This window comes from Somniosus microcephalus, unplaced genomic scaffold (genome assembly GCF_052327205.1).
Source record: "Somniosus microcephalus isolate GS21.2 unplaced genomic scaffold, FLI_Smic_1.0 unresolved_chr7, whole genome shotgun sequence".
Classification (NCBI taxonomy): Eukaryota; Metazoa; Chordata; class Chondrichthyes; order Squaliformes; family Somniosidae; genus Somniosus; species Somniosus microcephalus.
In genome coordinates this window covers 39,518,824-39,535,719 of record NW_028225185.1, presented here as the reverse complement: position 1 = coordinate 39,535,719, position 16,896 = coordinate 39,518,824, and the positions used below count along the sequence as shown (strand labels likewise).

Genomic DNA, 16,896 nt, shown 5'->3' with positions numbered 1-16,896 from the left:
ATTGATGGTCGGCGCAGACACGATGGGCCGAAGGGCCTCTTTCTGTGCTGTATAACTCTATGACTCTATAACTCCCTCTCTCTCCCGCCCGATCCCCATATCCCTCGATTCCAAAAATCTATCTGTCTCAGCCTTGAATATATTGCAAAGGGGAATGGAGTATAAAAGTAGGGAAGTCCTGCTACAACTGTACAGGGCGTTGGTGAGACCACACCTGGAGTACTGCGTACAGTTTTGGTCTCCTTATTTAAGGAAGGATATACTTGCGTTGGAGGCAGTTCAGAGACGATTCACGAGGTTGATTCTGGAGGTGAAGGGGATGTCTTATGAGGAAAGGTTGAGCAGGTTGGGCCTATAGTCATTGGAATTTAGAAGAATGAGAGGGGATCTTATTGAAACATATAAGATTCTGACGGGGCTCGACAGGGTAGATGCAGAGAGGATGTTTCCCCTTGTGGGGGAATCTAGAACTAGGGGGCATAGTTTCAGAATAAGGGGGCGCCCTTTTAGATCGGAAATGAGGAGGAATTTCTTCTCTCAGAGGGTCGAGAATCTTTGGAATTCTCTTCCCCAGAGAGCGGTGGAGGCTGGGTCACTGAAGGTGGAGATAGACAGATTGTTGAACGATAAGGGAGTCGAGGGTTATGGGGAGCGGGCAGGGAAGTGGAGTTGAGGCCAAGATCAGATCAGCCATGATCTTATTGAATGGCGGAGCAGGCTCGAGGGCCCGAATGGCCGACTCCTGCTCCTACGTCTTATGGTCTTATGTCTTATGTTCTTATGTTCAAAGACTCAGCATTCACAGCCCTCTGGGGCAGAGAATTCCAAAGATTCACCGCCCTCTGGGTGAAGAAATTCCTCCTCATCTCAGTCCAAAATGGCCGACCCTTTATCCTGAGACTGTGACCCCTGGTTCTAGACTCTCCAGCCAGGGGGGAAACAGCCTCTCAGCATCTACCCTGTCAATCCCCCCTCAGAATCTTATACGATTCAATGAGATCACCTCTCATTCTTCTAAACTTCAGAGGGTACAGGCCCAATCTACCCAATCTCTCATCATAGGGCAGCCCTGTTAAGACCCTGTTCGCTTTCCGATTGGCCGTGGGATGGCAGGGACGCAGTGAGGATGGACGTGATGGGCGACCAATGGCACGGGAGCGCGGCGGTCGGAGGCCGGAGGCCATCTTGGCAACCGTACCCCGTGCAGATACAAGTTCCCCATCAGTGCCTCATCAAACGCTCCCGGGACGGTAAGAAACTAACTGGGGTAGAGGTGCAAAGAGATCTGGGGGGGTGGGGGGGGGGGGGGCGGATACAGGCCCATAAACCAGCAGCAAACCCAGTTGATAAAGAGCGCATATCCATCTTTCGGGATGAGACGTTAAACCCGAGGCCCCGTCTGCCCTCTCGGGTGGATGTAAAACATCCCGTGGCCACTATTGGAAGAAGAGCAGGGGGGGGCCCAATATTTAGCCCTAACCAACATCATTAAAACAGATGATCTGGTCATTGTCACATTGCTGTTTGTGGGAGCTTGCTGTGCGCAAATTGGCTGCTGCGTTTCCCACATTACAACAGTGACTACACTTCAGAAAAAGGCTGTAAAGCGCTTTGGGACGTCCGGTGGTCGTGAAAGGTGCTATAGGAATGCAAGTCTCTCTTTCATACAAACGTATTGAGTATTGTGTGCAGTTTTGGTCGCCTTATCTGAGGAAGGATGTTCTTGCCATGGAGGGAGTGCAGCGAAGATTCACCAGGCTGATACCTGGGATGGCAGGAATGACGTATGAGGAGAGATTGGGTCGATTGGGCTTGTACTCGCTGGAGTTTAGAAGAATGAGAGGGGATCTCATTGAAACTTATAAAATTCTGACAGGACTAGACAGACTAGATGCAGGAAGGATGTTCCCGATGGTCGGGGAGTCCAGAACCAAGGGGCCACAGTCTAAGGATAAGGGGTAAGCCATTTAGGACTGAGATGAGGAGGAATTTCTTCACCCAGAGAGTGGTGAACCTATGGAATTCTCTACCACAGAAGGCAGTAGAGGCCAGTTCATTAAATATATTCAAGAAGGAGTTAGATATATTTCTTAAGGCTAAAGGGATCAAGGGGTATGGGGGGAAGGCAGGGGCAGGGTACTGAATTTGGATGATCAGCCATGATCGCATTGAATGGCGGAGCAGGCTCAAGGGGCCGAATGGCCTACTCCTGCTCCTATCTTCTGTGTTTCTAAAACACTGGGGTTCATTTCCAGAAGTCTGCAGCAACTCGCCAAGGCTTCTTCGGCAGCACCTCCCCAACCCGCGACCTCTACCACCTAGAAGGACAAGGGCAGCAGGTGCACGGGAACACCAGCAGCTCCAAGTACCCACCCCCGAAGTCACACGCTTGGAAATATATCGTCCGTTCCTTCATCGTCGCTGGGTAAAAATCCTGGAACTCCCTCCCTAACAGCGCTGTGGGAGCACCTTCACCACACGGACTGCAGCGGTTCAAGAAGGCGGCTCACCACCACCTTCGAGGGCAACTAGGGATGGGCAATAAATGCTGGCCTTGTCATCCTGAGAATGAATTTAAAAAAAACAGAATTCTAAAACAGGAAGGGAACATTAAATTTATATAGAACCCTGGTTAGAGCACACTTGGAGCACTGTGCGCTGTTCTGGTCTCCATATTATGAAAAAAGGATATCGAGGCACTGGAGAAAGTGCAGAAAAAATTTACAAGGATGCAGCTATCAAGAAAGATTAAGCAGGCTGGGTCTCTTTTCTCCGGAAAGACTAACAGGGGACCTGAGAGAGAGGTGGAGAGGTTTAGGGAGGAAATTCACAAGCTCGGGAGCCCTGGCGCGGTCGCCAATGGTGGAGCGATGGAAATCGGGGGATGCGCGAGAGTCCAGAATTGGGGGAGCGCAGAGATCTCAGAGGGTTGTAGGAGGTTACAGAGATAGGGAGGACATGTGGGGGTTTGAAGACGAGAATGAACTAACGTCTGAACGTACATCCTAACAAAGAGGGAGCCGTCGGGTGCTCAGGACGGGCATGCGCGACCGCGAGATGCTCGACAAAGGAGACGCACAAACGACGGTTACCTGTATCATTGGAGGTCAACTGTTTGCTGGTCCTGATGGGCAGCACCCGGACGTACTCAATGCCGGCACGCTCCGAGATTGCCACCTCGACGGTCAGGTTGCGGACCACCTGCCCGGGCCCGAGGCTGACCGCCAACTCGTACAGGCCCAGCCGCCGCTGCAGCAGCTCCTCGTAGGTCAGCGCGAAGTCCACACGGCCCCGGGCCGCCACGTTCACCGCCACGCGGAATCTCTCCATCTCGTGGTCCCTGCGGCAGATGCAAGCGTTCAGTCCCGTGGCTCTGGTTAGATACAGATTAAAGATCCCTCTACACTGTCCCAACAAACACTCCCAGGGCAGGTACAACACAGGGTTAGATACAGAATAAAGCTCCCTCTACACTGTCCCCATCAAACATTCCCAGGGCAGGTACAGCACAGGTTAGATACAGAGTAAAGCTCTCCCCACACTGCCCCATCAAACACTCCCAGGGCAGGTACAGCACGGGTTAGATACAGAGTAAAGCTTCCTCCACACTGCCCCATCAAACACTCCCAGGGCAGGTACAGCACAGGTTAGATACAGAGTAAAGCTCTCCCTACACTGCCCCATCAAACACTCCCAGGGCAGGTACAGCACGGGTTAGATACAGAGAAAAGCTTCCTCGACACTGTCCCATCAAACACTCCCAGGGCAGGTACAGCACGGGTTAGATACAGAGTAAAGCTCCCTCTACACTGCCCCATCAAACACTCCCGGGGCAGGTACAGCACGGGTTAGATACACAGTAAAGCTTCCTCTACACTGTCCCCATCAAACACTCCCAGGGCAGGTACAGCACAGGGTTAGATACAGAGAAAAGCTTCCTCTACACTGTCCCCATCAAACACTCCCAGGGCAGGTACAGCACGGGTTAGATACAGAGTAAAGCTCTCCCTACACTGCCCCATCAAACACTCCCAGGGCAGGTACAGCACGGGTTAGATACACAGTAAAGCTTCCTCTACACTGTCCCCATCAAACACTCCCAGGGCAGGTACAGCACAGGGTTAGATACAGAGTAAAGCTCCCTCTACACTGTCCCCATCAAACACTCCCAGGGCAGGTACAGCACGGGGTTCGATACAGAGTAAAGCTCCTGCTACACTGTCCCCATCAAACACTCCCAGGGCAGGTACAGCACGGGGTTCGATACAGAGTAAACTCCCTATACACTGTCCCATCAAACACTCCCAGGGCAGGTACAGCACGGGTTAGATGCAGAGTAAAGCTCCCTCTACACTGTCCCATCAAACACTCCCAGGGCAGGTACAGGAGCGGTTAGATACAGAGTTAAGCTCCCTCCACACTGTCCCATCAAACACTCCCAGGGAAGGTACAGCACGGGTTAGACACAGAGTAAAGCTCCCTCTACACTGTCCCATCAAACACTCCCATGGCAGATACAGCACAGGGTTAGATACAGAGTAAAGATCCCTCTACACTGTCCCCATCAAACACTCCCAGGGCACGCTTCAGCATGGGTTAGAAACAGAGTAAAGCTCCCTCTATACTGTCCCCATCAAACACTCCCAGGGCAGGTACAGCACGGGTTAGATACAGAGTAAAGCTCCCTCTACACTGTCGCCATCAAAGACTCCCAGGGCAGGTACAGCATGGGTTAGATACAGAGTAAAGCTCCCTCTACACTGTCCCCATCAAACATTCCCAGGGCAGGTACAGCACGGGTTAGATACAGAGTAAAGCTCCCTCTACACTGTCCCATCAAACACTCCCAGGGCAGGTACAGCACGGGTTAGATACAGAGTAAAGCTCCCTCTACAATGTCCCCATCAAACACTCCCAGGGCAGGTACAGCACGGGTTAGATACAGAGTAAAGCTCCATCTACACTGTCCCATCAAACATTCCCAGGGCAGGTACAGCACAGGGTTAGATACAGAGTTAAGCTCCCTCTACACTGTCCCATCAAACACTCCCAGGGCAGGTACAGCACAGGGTTAGATACAGAGTAAAGCTCCCTCTACACAGTCCCAACAAACACTCCCAGGGCAGGTACAGCACAGGTTAGATACAGAGTAAAGCTCCCTCTGCACTATCCCCATCAAACACTCCCAGGGCAGGTACAGCACGGGTTAGATACAGAGTAATGTTCATTTTGTGTCGATTAGTCTGGGCCGTGTGGTACCAAGGATACCTGGTCGTGACGAGCGTCACTGTCTTCCCCAGTTTCTGCAGGAGTTGATACACCTGCTTCGCCGGCGCTTTCCCCATCACTTTTGCCACGTAAAGCTTGCCGTCAACTGTCCTACGGGCATCGACAAGAAGTCACGTTATCGTTCGGCTCTCTCTGGGAGTTCCACAAAAAATAACAGGTCAAAATGCAGCCTGTAACTCACTCCCGAGTATCTGTTATTCTATATATAAAACCCCCTGAACCCATCGATTAGATTCCAGCCTGTAACTCACTCCCGGGTATCTGTTATTCTATATATAAACCCCCCGAACCCCTCGATTAGATTCCAGCCTGTAACTCACTCCCGGGTATCTGTTATTCTATATATAAACCCCACGAACCCCTCGATTAGATTCCAGCCTGTAACTCACTGCCGGGTATATTTTATTCTATATATAAAACCCCCTGAACCCATCGATTAGATTCCAGCCTGTAACTCACTCCCGGGTATCTGTTATTCTATATATAAACCCCCCGAACCCCTCGATTAGATTCCAGCCTGTAATATAAGAACATAAGAACATAAGAAATAGGAGCAGGAGTAGGCCAATCGGCCTCTCGAGCCTGCTCCGCCATTCAATAAGATCATGGCTGATCTGATCCTAACCGCCAATCTACTATCACAGAACCATCTCCTAAATCTAACAGAATTAGACACACGAAATAGGAGCAGGATCAGGCTACACGGCCCCTGGGCCCGCTCCGCTACCCACAGGGCCATGTCTGATCCGAACCTAGACTCATGTCCAAATTCCTGCCCGCTCCCCGTAACCCTTAATTCCCTTTACTTCTTGGAAACTGTCTATTTCTGTTTTAAATTTTTGTAATGATGTAGCTTCTACAGCTTTTTGGGGCAGCATATTCCATGGACCTACCACCCTCTGAGTGAAGTAGTTCCTCCTCATCTCAGTTTTGAAAGAGCAGCCCCTTATTCTAAGACTATGCCCCCTAGTTCTAGTTTCATCCATCATCGGGAACATCCTCCCCGTATCCACCCGATCCAACCCCTTCACAATCTTATATGTTTCAATAAGATCGCCTCTCATTCTTCTGAACTCCAATGAGTAGAGTCCCAATCTACTCAACCTCTCCTCATATGTCCATCCCCTCATCCCCGGGATTAACCGAGTGAACCTTCTTTGTACTGACTCGAGAGCAAGTATGTCTTTTCTTAAGTATGGACACCAAAACTGTATGCAGTATTCCAGGTGCGGTCTCACCAATACCTTGTACAACTGAAGCAATACCTCCCTATTTTTATATTCTATCCCCCTAGCAATGAAAGCCAACATTCCATTGGCCTTCTTAATCACTTGCTGCACCTGCATACTAACCTTTTGAGTTTCGTGCACCAGGACCCCCAGATCCCTTTGTACTTCAGTACTCTCCAGTTTCTTGCCATTAAGATAATAACTTGCTCTACGATTTTTCCTGCCAAAGTGCATAACCTCACACTTTCCAGTATTGTATTCCATCTGCCAAATCTCTGCTCACTTACTTAGCCTGTCTATGTCCCCTTGCAGGTTTTTTATGTCCTCCTCACTCACTACTTTCCCTCCCATCTTAGTATCATCTGCAAACTTTGATATGTTACACTCGGTCCCCTCCTCCAAATCGTTAATATAGATTGTAAAGAGTTGGGGACCCAGCACTGACCCCTGCAGAACACCACTAGTTCCTGATTGCCAGTCCGAGAATGAACCATTTATCCCAACTCTCTGCCTTCTGTTAGATAGCCAATCCTCTATCCATGCCAGAATATTACCCCCAATCCCGTGATTTTTTATCTTAAGCAATAATCTTTTGTGTGGCACCTTGTCAAATGCCTTTTGGAAGTCTAAATACACTACGTCCACTGGTTCCCCTTTATCCACCCTATATGTTACTTCCTCAAAGAACTCCACCAAATTTGTCAAACATGACTTCCCCTTCATAAAACCATGCTGACTTTGTCCTATTAAATTATGATTATCCAAATGTCCTGTTACTGTCTCCTTAATAATGGACTCCCAAATTTTACCTACCACAGATGTTAGGCTAACCGGTCTATAGTTTCCAGCCTTCTGTCTACTGCCCTTTTTAAATAAGGGTGTTACATTAGCAGTTTTCCAGTCTGCCGGGACCTTTGCTGAGTCCAGGGAGTTTTGGAAAATTATTACCAATGCATCCACAATCCCTACCGCCACTTCCCTCAAGACCCTAGGATGTAAGCCATCAGGTCCCGGTGATTTATCCGCCTTGAGTCCCATTATTTTACCGAGTACCACTTCCTTAGTGATTTTGATCGTGTTTAGCTCCTCCCCCCTATAGCCCCCTGTTTGTCCAGTGTTGGGATATTCTTAGTGTCCTCTACTGTAAAGACTGATACAAAATATTCATTCAGTGTTTTTGCCATCTCCATATTTCCCACCATTAATTTCCCGGCCTCATCCTCTAAGGGACCAACATTTACTTTAGCCACCATTTTTCTTTTTATATAACTATAAAAACTCTTACTATCTGTTTTTATATTTTTTGCTAATTTACTTTCATAATCTATCTTCCCTTTCTTAATCAATCTTTTTGTTATTTTTTGCTGTCTTTTAAAGTTTTCCCAATCCTCTATCCTCCCACTAGATTTGGCTACCTTATATGCCCTTGTTTTTAGTCGAATACTATCCTTAATTTCTTTACTTAGCCACGGATGGCTGTCTTTCCTTTTACACCCTTTTCTTCTCAGTGGAATATATATTTTTTGGAAGTTGTAAAATAACTCCTTAAATGTACACCACTGATCATGTATCGTCTTACCCTTTAATCTATTTTCCCAATCCACTCTACTCAATTCCGCTCTCATACCTTCATAGTCTCCTTTATTCAAGCTTAGCACGCTTGTTTGAGATCCAACCTTCTCACCCTCTAATTGAATATGGAATTCAACCATGTTATGGTCACTCATTCCAAGGGGATCCTTTACTAGGACATTTTTAATTAATCCTGTCTCGTTACACAGGACCAGATCTAAGGTTGCTTGCCCCCTGGTCGGTTCAGTTACATACTGCTCAAGAAACCCATCCCTAATACACTCAATGAACTCATCCTCAAGGCAGCCCTGCCCAATTTGATTTGTCCAATTAATATTATAGTTAAAATCCCCCATAATTATAGATGTTCCCTTATTACAAGCCTCAACTATTTCCTGATTGATACTCCGTCCAACAGAGTTGCCACTGTTCGGAGGCCTATAGACTACGCCCACTAGTGGTTTTTTCCCCTTATTATTCCTTACCTCCACCCAAACTGTTTCATTATCCTGATCTTTTGACCCAATATCATTTCTCTGTATTACAGTGATTCCTTCCTTTATTAACATAGCCACCCCACCTCCCCTTCCTTCCTGCCTGTCCTTCCTGATCGTTAAATAACCTGGTATGTTTCATTCCCAGGCATTGTCACCCTGCAGTCATGTTTCTGTAATGGCCACAAGATCATACCCATATGTAATTATTTGTGCCATTAACTCATCTATTTTGTTACGAATGCTACGTGCATTCTGATAGAGAACTTTCAAAGATTTTTTGTGACACTTAGTTCCTGCTTTTGCCCTTTTTATTACTTTACCTTTTACTCCATACCTTCTGCCCCTTCCTGACACGCTCTGGTTTTTAATTTCCCCACTGCTACCTAAGTCTATGACCTTCTCTGTTGTCATTTTTATTATTTGCTCTCTAGGAACCTCCCCCCCACTAGTTAGTTTAAAGCCCTCTCTACAGCCCTAGTTATATGATCCGTCAGGACTCTAGTCCCAGCACTGGCCAAGTGAAGCCCGTCCCAACGGAACAGCTCCCTCCTGCCCCAGTACTGGTGCCAGTGTCCCAGGAAGCAAAACCCATTTCTCCCACACCAGTCTTTGAGCCACGCATTTAACTCTCTAATTTTATTTGTCCTAGCCAAATTCGCTCGTGGCTCAGGTAATAATCCAGAGATTATTACCCTTGTGGTTCTGCTTTTTAATTTGGCCCCTAGCTGCTCAAACTCCCTCAGCAGAACCTCCTTCCTTGTCCTATCTATGTCGTTGGTACCAACATGGACCACAACAACTGGATCCTCCCCCTCCCACTCCAAGTTTCTCTCCAGTCCAGAGGAGATGTCCTTAACCCTGGCACCGGGCAGGCAACACAGCCTTCGGGACTCTCGCTCTCGGCTGCAAAGAACTCTATCTATCCCCCTAATGATACTATCCCCTACCACTACAACATTTCTTTTAACTCCCCCCACTTGAATGGCCCCCCGCTCCACGGTGCTGTGGCCAGGTTGCTCATCCTCCCCGCAGTCCCTGCTCCTGTCCCCACAGGGAGTAAGTGCCTCGAACCTGTTGGACAAGTGCAAGGGCTGCGGCTCCTCCAACACTACCTCCTGGATCCCCGTACCTGCCTCACTTCTAGTCACACCATCCTGACCCTGGCCACAGACTACATCTGAATTAACTAATCTAATTGGTGTGACTACCTCGTGATACAGAGTCCAGGTAACTCTCGCCCTCCCTGTTGTGTCTCAGTGTTTGAAGCTCGGACTCCAGCTCTTCAACACGGAGCCGGAATTCCTCGAGCAGCCAACACATACTGCAAATGTGATCACCGTGAGCATCAATGGTGTCCACCAGCTCCCACATATTACAGCAGCAACACATCGCCTGATCTCCCATTCTATGTAATTCATTAAATTTATTAATATTATTCTTAAATACCCCCTGCCCCGATTCTAGATGGTGAATATCACACCTTAGAAACTATAAACCAAAGAGATTTAAGCTTAAAAAGGGAGAAATACTTACCAACCAATCACTTACCCGCTTTCTGGTGACGTCACACTTGGATTACTTTTGACCTCTCTCCTTCCCTCCGAGTTCCCAGACTGGAGACTGGTAAACCTTACCTGGTCTCTGGGATTTATAGCCCCGCTGCTGCCGCTGAAACACCCGACGACGCACTGAGGCCTTACCTGGTCTCTGGGATTTATAGCCCCGCTGCTGCCGCTGAAACACCCGCCGATGCACTGAGGCCTTACCTGGTCTCTGGGACTTTTATAGCCCCACTGCTGCCGCTCGAGATTCCCGCCGACGCTGTCGAATACTATCCTTAATTTCTTTACTTAGCCACGGATGGCTGTCTTTTCTTTTACACCCTTTTCTTCTCACTCCCGGGTATCTGTTATTCTATATATAACCCCCTGAACCCCTCGATTAGATTCCAGCCTGTAACACACTCCCGGGTATCTGTTATTCTATATATAACCCCCTGAAACCCTCGATTAGATTCCAGACTGTAACTCACTCCCGGGTATCTGTTATTCTATATATAAACCCCCCCGAACCCCTCGATTAGATTCCAGCCTGTAACTCACTCCCGGGTATCTGTTATTCTATATATAAACCCCACCGAACCCCTCGATTAGATTCCAGCCTGTAACTCACTCCCGGGTATCTGTTATTCTATATATAAACCCCCTGAACCCCTCGATTAGATTCCAGCCTGTAACTCACTCCTGGGTATCTGTTATTCTATATATAAACCCCCTGAACCCCTCGATTAGATTCCAGCCTGTAACTCACTCCTGCGTATCTGTTATTTTATATATAAACCACCCGAACCCCTCGATTAGATTCCAGCCTGTAACTCACTCCCAGGTATCTGTTATTCTATATATAAACCCCCCGATTAGATTACAGCCTGTAACTCACTCCCGGGTATCCGTTATTCTATATATAAACCCCCCCGAACCCCTCGATTAGATTCCAGCCTGTAACTCACTCCCGGGTATCCGTTATTCTATATAAAGTCCCCCCGAACCCCTCGATTAGATTCCAGCCTGTAACTCACTCCTGGGTATCTGTTATTCTATATATAAACCACCCGAACCCCTCGATTAGATTCCAGCCTGTAACTCACTCCCGGGTATCTGTCATTCTATATATAACCCCCCCCAAACCCCTGGATTAGATTACAGCCTGTAACTCACTCCCGGGTAGCCCCTCGATTAGATTCCAGCCTGCAATGCACTCCCGGGTATCCGTTATTCTATATATAAACCCCCCGAACCCCTCGATTAGATTCCAGCCTGTAACTCACGCCCGGGGATCTGTTATTCTATATATAAACTCCCCCGAACCCCTCGATTAGATTCCAGCCTGTAACTCACTCCCGGGTATCTGTTAGTCTATATATAAAACCCCCGAACCCCTCGATTGGATTCCAGCCTGCAACTCACTCCCGGGTATCTGTTATTCTATATAAAAAAACCCCGAAGCCCTCGATTAGATTCCAGCCTGTAACTCACTCCCGGGTATCTGTTATTCTATATATAAAACCCCCGAACCCCTCGATTAGATTCCAGCCTGTAACTCACTCCCAGGTATCCGTTATTCTATATATAAAACCCCCGAACCCCTCGATTGGATTCCAGCCTGCAACTCACTCCCGGGTATCTGTTATTCTATATATAAACCCCCCGAACCCCTCGATTAGATTCCAGCCTGTAACTCACTCCCGGGTATCCGTTATTCTATATATAAACCCCAATCCCCTCGATTAGATTCCAGCCTGTAACTCGCTCCCGGGTATCTGTTATTCTATATATAAACCCCACCGAACCCCTCGATTAGATTCCAGCCTGTAACTCACTCCCGGGTATCCGTTATTCTATATATAAACCCCCCCGAACCCCTCGATTAGATTCCAGCCTGTAACTCACTCCCGGGTATCTGTTATTCTATATATAAACCCCACCGAACCCCTCGATTAGATTCCAGCCTGTAACTCACTCCCGGGTATCCGTTATTCTATATATAAACCCCACCGAACCCCTCGATTAGATTCCAGGCTGTAACTCACTCCCGGGTATCCGTTATTCTATATATAAACCCCCCGAACCCCTCGATTAGATTCCAGCCTGTAACTCACTCCCGGGTATCTGTTATTCTATATATAAACCCCCCGAACCCCTCGATTAGATTCCAGCCTATAACTCCCTCCCGGATATCTGTTATTCTATATATAAACCCCCCGAACCCCTCGATTAGATTCCAGCCTGTAACTCACTCCCGGATATCTGTTATTCTATATATAAACCCCCCGAACCCCTCGATTAGATTCCAGCCTGTAACTCACTCCCGGGTATCTGTTAGTCTATATATAAACCCCCCGAACCCGTCGATTAGATTCCAGCCTGTAACTCACTCCCGGGTATCTGTTATTCTATATATAAACCCCCTGAACCCCTCGATTAGATTCCAGCCTGTAACTCACTCCCGGGTATCTGTTATTCTATATATAATCCCCCTGAACCCCTCGATTAGATTCCAGCCTGTAACTCACTCCCGGGTATCTGTTATTCTATATATAAACCCCCCGAACCCCTCGATTAGATTCCAGCCTGTAACTCACTCCCGGGTATCTGTTATTCTATGTATAAACCCCCCCAATCCCTCGATTAGATTCCAGCCTGTAACTCACTCCCGGGTATCTGTTATTCTATATATAAACCCCCCGAACACCTTGATTAGATTCCAGCCTGTAACTCACTCCCGGGTATCTGTTATTCTATATATAAACCCCCTGAACCCCTCGATTAGATTCCAGCCTGTAATTCACTCCCGGGTATCTGTTATTCTATTCATAAATGGCGGTCACACACCATCCTGACTTGGAAATATATCGGCCGTTGCTTCATCGTCGCTGGGTCAAAATCCAGGAACTCCCTCCCTAACAGCGCTGTGGGAGTACCTTCACCACACGGACTGCAGCGGTTCAAGAAGGCGGCTCACTACCACCTTCTCGAGGGCGATTAGGGATGGGCAATAAATGCCGGCCTTTCCAGCGACGCCCACATCCCGTGAATGAATTAAAAAAAACAGAATTCAGTGACGTTCAGTCTGCATGACCTGATGACCCATTTCAAGTTTATTAACGCTGAACTTTCGCCTCGATCTGAAAGGGGACCGAATACATCGACGTGGACAGACTGACTTACAAGGTGAAGTTGGAGATGAAGGCAGCCCCGGCCAGGTCCACGTCGAAGACCGCCTCTCGCGACTGCGAGCCGGGATTGCGCACCACGCTCCGCACCGTGGTCAGGGCGTACCGGGAGATGATGGTGGAGCGGACCAGGAGGTCGGTGATCACCAGCTGGAAGAGGAGGCAGAGCTGCGTTGGCGGCGTCGGGGCTGAAGAGGTGGGACGGGCGCGTTAAGCCCATCCCCGCGTACAGTTCCCTCCGTCTCGTCCAGTTCTGTCTCTCCGGGGGGATGTTAAAGATCCCACGGCACAATCGGAATGAGGAGCAAGAGAATTCTCCCCAGGGTCAGCGTCCCAACATTCCTCCCTCAATCAACACCATTGAGAACAGATTATCTCGTTATTTATCTCCAAATTAGCTGCCGCGTTTCCAACAGAACCAGGAGCAGGAGTCGGCTATATGGCCCCTCGAGACCACACCACCATTCAATAAGATCATGGCTGATCATTGGCCTCAACTCCAGCACAGAAGTGCCAGGCAATGACTATCTCCAACAAGCGAGAGTCTAACCACCTCCCCTTGAAATTCAACGGCATTACCATCGCCGAATCCCCCACCATCAACATCCTGGGGGTCACCATTGACCAGAAACTGAACTGGACCAGCCACATAAATACTGTGGCAACAAGAGCAGGTCAGAGGCTGGGTATTCTGCAGCGAGTGTCTCACCTCCTGACTCCCCAAAGCCTTTCCACCATCTACAAGGCACAAGTCAGGAGTGTGATGGAATACTCTCCACTTGCCTGGATGAGTTGCAGCTCCAACAACACTCGAGAAGCTCGACACCATCCAGGACAAAGCAGCCCGCTTGATCAGCACCCCATCCACCACCGTAAACATTCACTCCCTCCACCACCGGCGCACCGTGGCTGCAGTGTGGACCATCTACAAGATGCACTGCAGCAACTCGCCAAGGCTTCTTCGGCAGCACCTCCCAAACCCGCGACCTCTTCCACCTCGAAGGACAAGGGCAGCAGGCGCACGGGAACACCACCACCTCCAAGTTCCCCTCCGAGTCACACACACCATCCTGACTGGGAAATATATCGGCCGTTCCTTCATCGTCGCTGGGTCAAAATCCTGGAACTCCCTCCCTAACAGCGCTGTGGGAGCACCTTCACCACACGGACTGCAGCGGTTCAAGAAGGCGGCTCACCACCACCTTCTCAAGGGGCGATTAGGAATGGGCAATAAATGCTGGCCTTGCCAACGACGCCCACATCCCATGAAGGAATAAAAAAAACTCCTCCTTCCCGCACTATCCCCATATCCCTTAATATCCACCCGTACCCTATCCCACACCGAGTCCCGCTCACGCCATCACCCCATGTCCTCGCTGACCTACACTGGCTCCCGGTCCCCCCCAGTGCCTTAAAAGTGTGCGCTTTACAACAACAGCAACTTGCATTTATATAGCGCCTTTAACATAGTAAAACATCCCAAGGCGCTGCACAGGAGTATTTGAAGACAAAAAAATTTGGTACACCGAGCCACATAAGGATAAATTAGGGCAGGTGACCAAAAGCTTGGTCAAAGAAGCAGGTTTTAAGGAGCGTCTTAAAGGAGGAAAGAGAGAGGCGGAGAGGTTTAGGGAGGGAATTCCAGAGCTTAGGGCCCAGGCAACAGAAGGCACGGCCACCAAAGTTTGAGTGATTATAATCAGGGATGCTCAAGAGGGCAGAATTAGAGGAGCTCAGATATCTCGGGGGGGGGGTTGTGGGGCTGAAGAAGATTAGAGATAGGGAGGGGCGAAGCCATGGGGGGGTTTGAAAACAAGGATGAGAATTTTGAAATCGAGGCGCTGCTTAACCAGGAGCCAATGTAGGTCAGTGAGCACAGGTGGGGTGATGGGCGAACGGGACTCGGTGCGAGTTAGGACACGGGCAGCCGAGTTTTGGATGACCTCAAGTTTACGTAGGGTGGAATGTGGGAGGCCGGCCAGGAGTGAGTTGGAATAGTCAATTCTAGAGGTAACAAAGGCAGGGGTGAGGGTTTCAGCAGCGGATGAGCTGAGGCAAGGGCGGAGACGGGCGATGTTACAGAGGTGGAAGTAGACGGTCTTAGTGATGCTGCGGATATGTGGTCGGGAGCTCATTTCAGGGTCAAATATGACACCAAGGTTGCGAACAGTGTGGCTCAGCCTCAGGCAGATGTCAGGGAGAGGGATGGAGTCAGTGGCTCGGAAACGGAGTTTGTGGTGGGGATCGAAGACAATGGCTTTGGTCTTCCCAATATTTAATTGGAGAACATTTTTGCTCATCCGGAACTGGATGTCGGACAAGCAGTCTGACAATGTAGAGACCGTGGAGGGGTCGAGAGAAGTGGTGGTGAGGTAGAGCTGGGTGTCGTCAGCGTACATGTGGAAACTGAGGCTGTGTTTTCAGATGATGTCGCCGAGGGGCAGCATGTAGATGAGAAATAGGAGGGGGCCAAGGATAGATCCTTGGGGACACCAGAGGTAACAGTGCGGGAGCAGGAAGAGAAGCCGTTGCAGGTGATTCTCTGGCTACGATTAGATAGATAAGAATGGAACCAGGCGAGTGCAGTCCCACCCAGCGGGACGACGGTGGAGAGGTGTTGAAGGAGGACGGAGTGGTCAACTGTGTCAAAGGCTGCAGACAAGTCGAGAAGGACAAGGAGGGATAGTTTACCTCTGTCACAGTCACAAAGGATGCCATTTTTGACTTTGATGAGAGCCGTTTCGGTACTGTGGCAGGGGGGCGGAAACCTGACTGGAGGGATTCAAACATGGAATTGCGGGAAAGATGGGCACGGGTTTTGGGAGGTGACAACACGTTCAAGGACTTTGGAGAGGAAACATAGAAACATAGAAGATAGGAGCAGGAGTAGGCCATTCGGCCCCTCGAGCCTGCTCCGCCAATCAATGAGATCATGGCTGATCATCCAAATTCAGTCCCCTGTCCCTGCCTTCTCCCCATACCCCTTGATCCCTTTAGCCTTAAGAAATATATCTAACTCCTTCTTGAATATATTTAATGAATTGGCCTCAACTGCCTTCTGTGGTAGAGAATTCCACAGGTTCACCACTCTCTGGGTGAAGAAATTCCTCCTCATCTCAGTCCTAAATGGCTTACCCCTTATCCTTAGACTGTGACCCCTGGTTCTGGACTCCCCCGCCATCGGGAACACCCTTCCTGCATCTAGTCTGTCTAGTCACAGAATCACAGAAACCCCACAGTGCAGATAGAGGCCATTTCGGCCCATCGAGCCTGCACCGACACATATCCCACCCGATCCCCGTAAACCCTACACCAACACATATCCCACCCTATCCCCGTAACCCCACGTATTTAATCCCCCTAACACTAAGGGTCAATTTATCATAGCCAATCAACCTAACCCGCACATCTTTGGACTGTGGGAGGAAACCGGAGCACCCAGAGAAAACCCACGCAAACACGGGGAGAATGTGCAAACTCCACACAGACAGTCGCCCGAGGCCGGATTCGAACCCGGGTCCCTGGCGCTGTGAGGCAACAGTGCTAACCACTATGCCACCGTGCTGTTAGAATTTTA

General features: G+C 49.1%; 1 protein-coding gene across 1 annotated transcript in view; it reads right to left on the bottom strand.

The window, feature by feature from the left end:
• Positions 1 to 16,896, bottom strand: part of LOC147086826 (inter-alpha-trypsin inhibitor heavy chain H6-like) — a 167,888-nt gene that overhangs the window by 138,525 nt on the left and 12,467 nt on the right. Inside the window, exons 3-5 of the mRNA XM_085979009.1 lie at positions 13,315 to 13,469; positions 5,269 to 5,379; positions 3,093 to 3,340 (exon numbers count right to left, since the gene is read on the bottom strand). Of these exons, the coding sequence (XP_085835135.1) occupies positions 3,093 to 3,340; positions 5,269 to 5,379; positions 13,315 to 13,469 (514 nt within the window). The remainder of the gene's footprint in view (positions 1 to 3,092; positions 3,341 to 5,268; positions 5,380 to 13,314; positions 13,470 to 16,896) is intronic.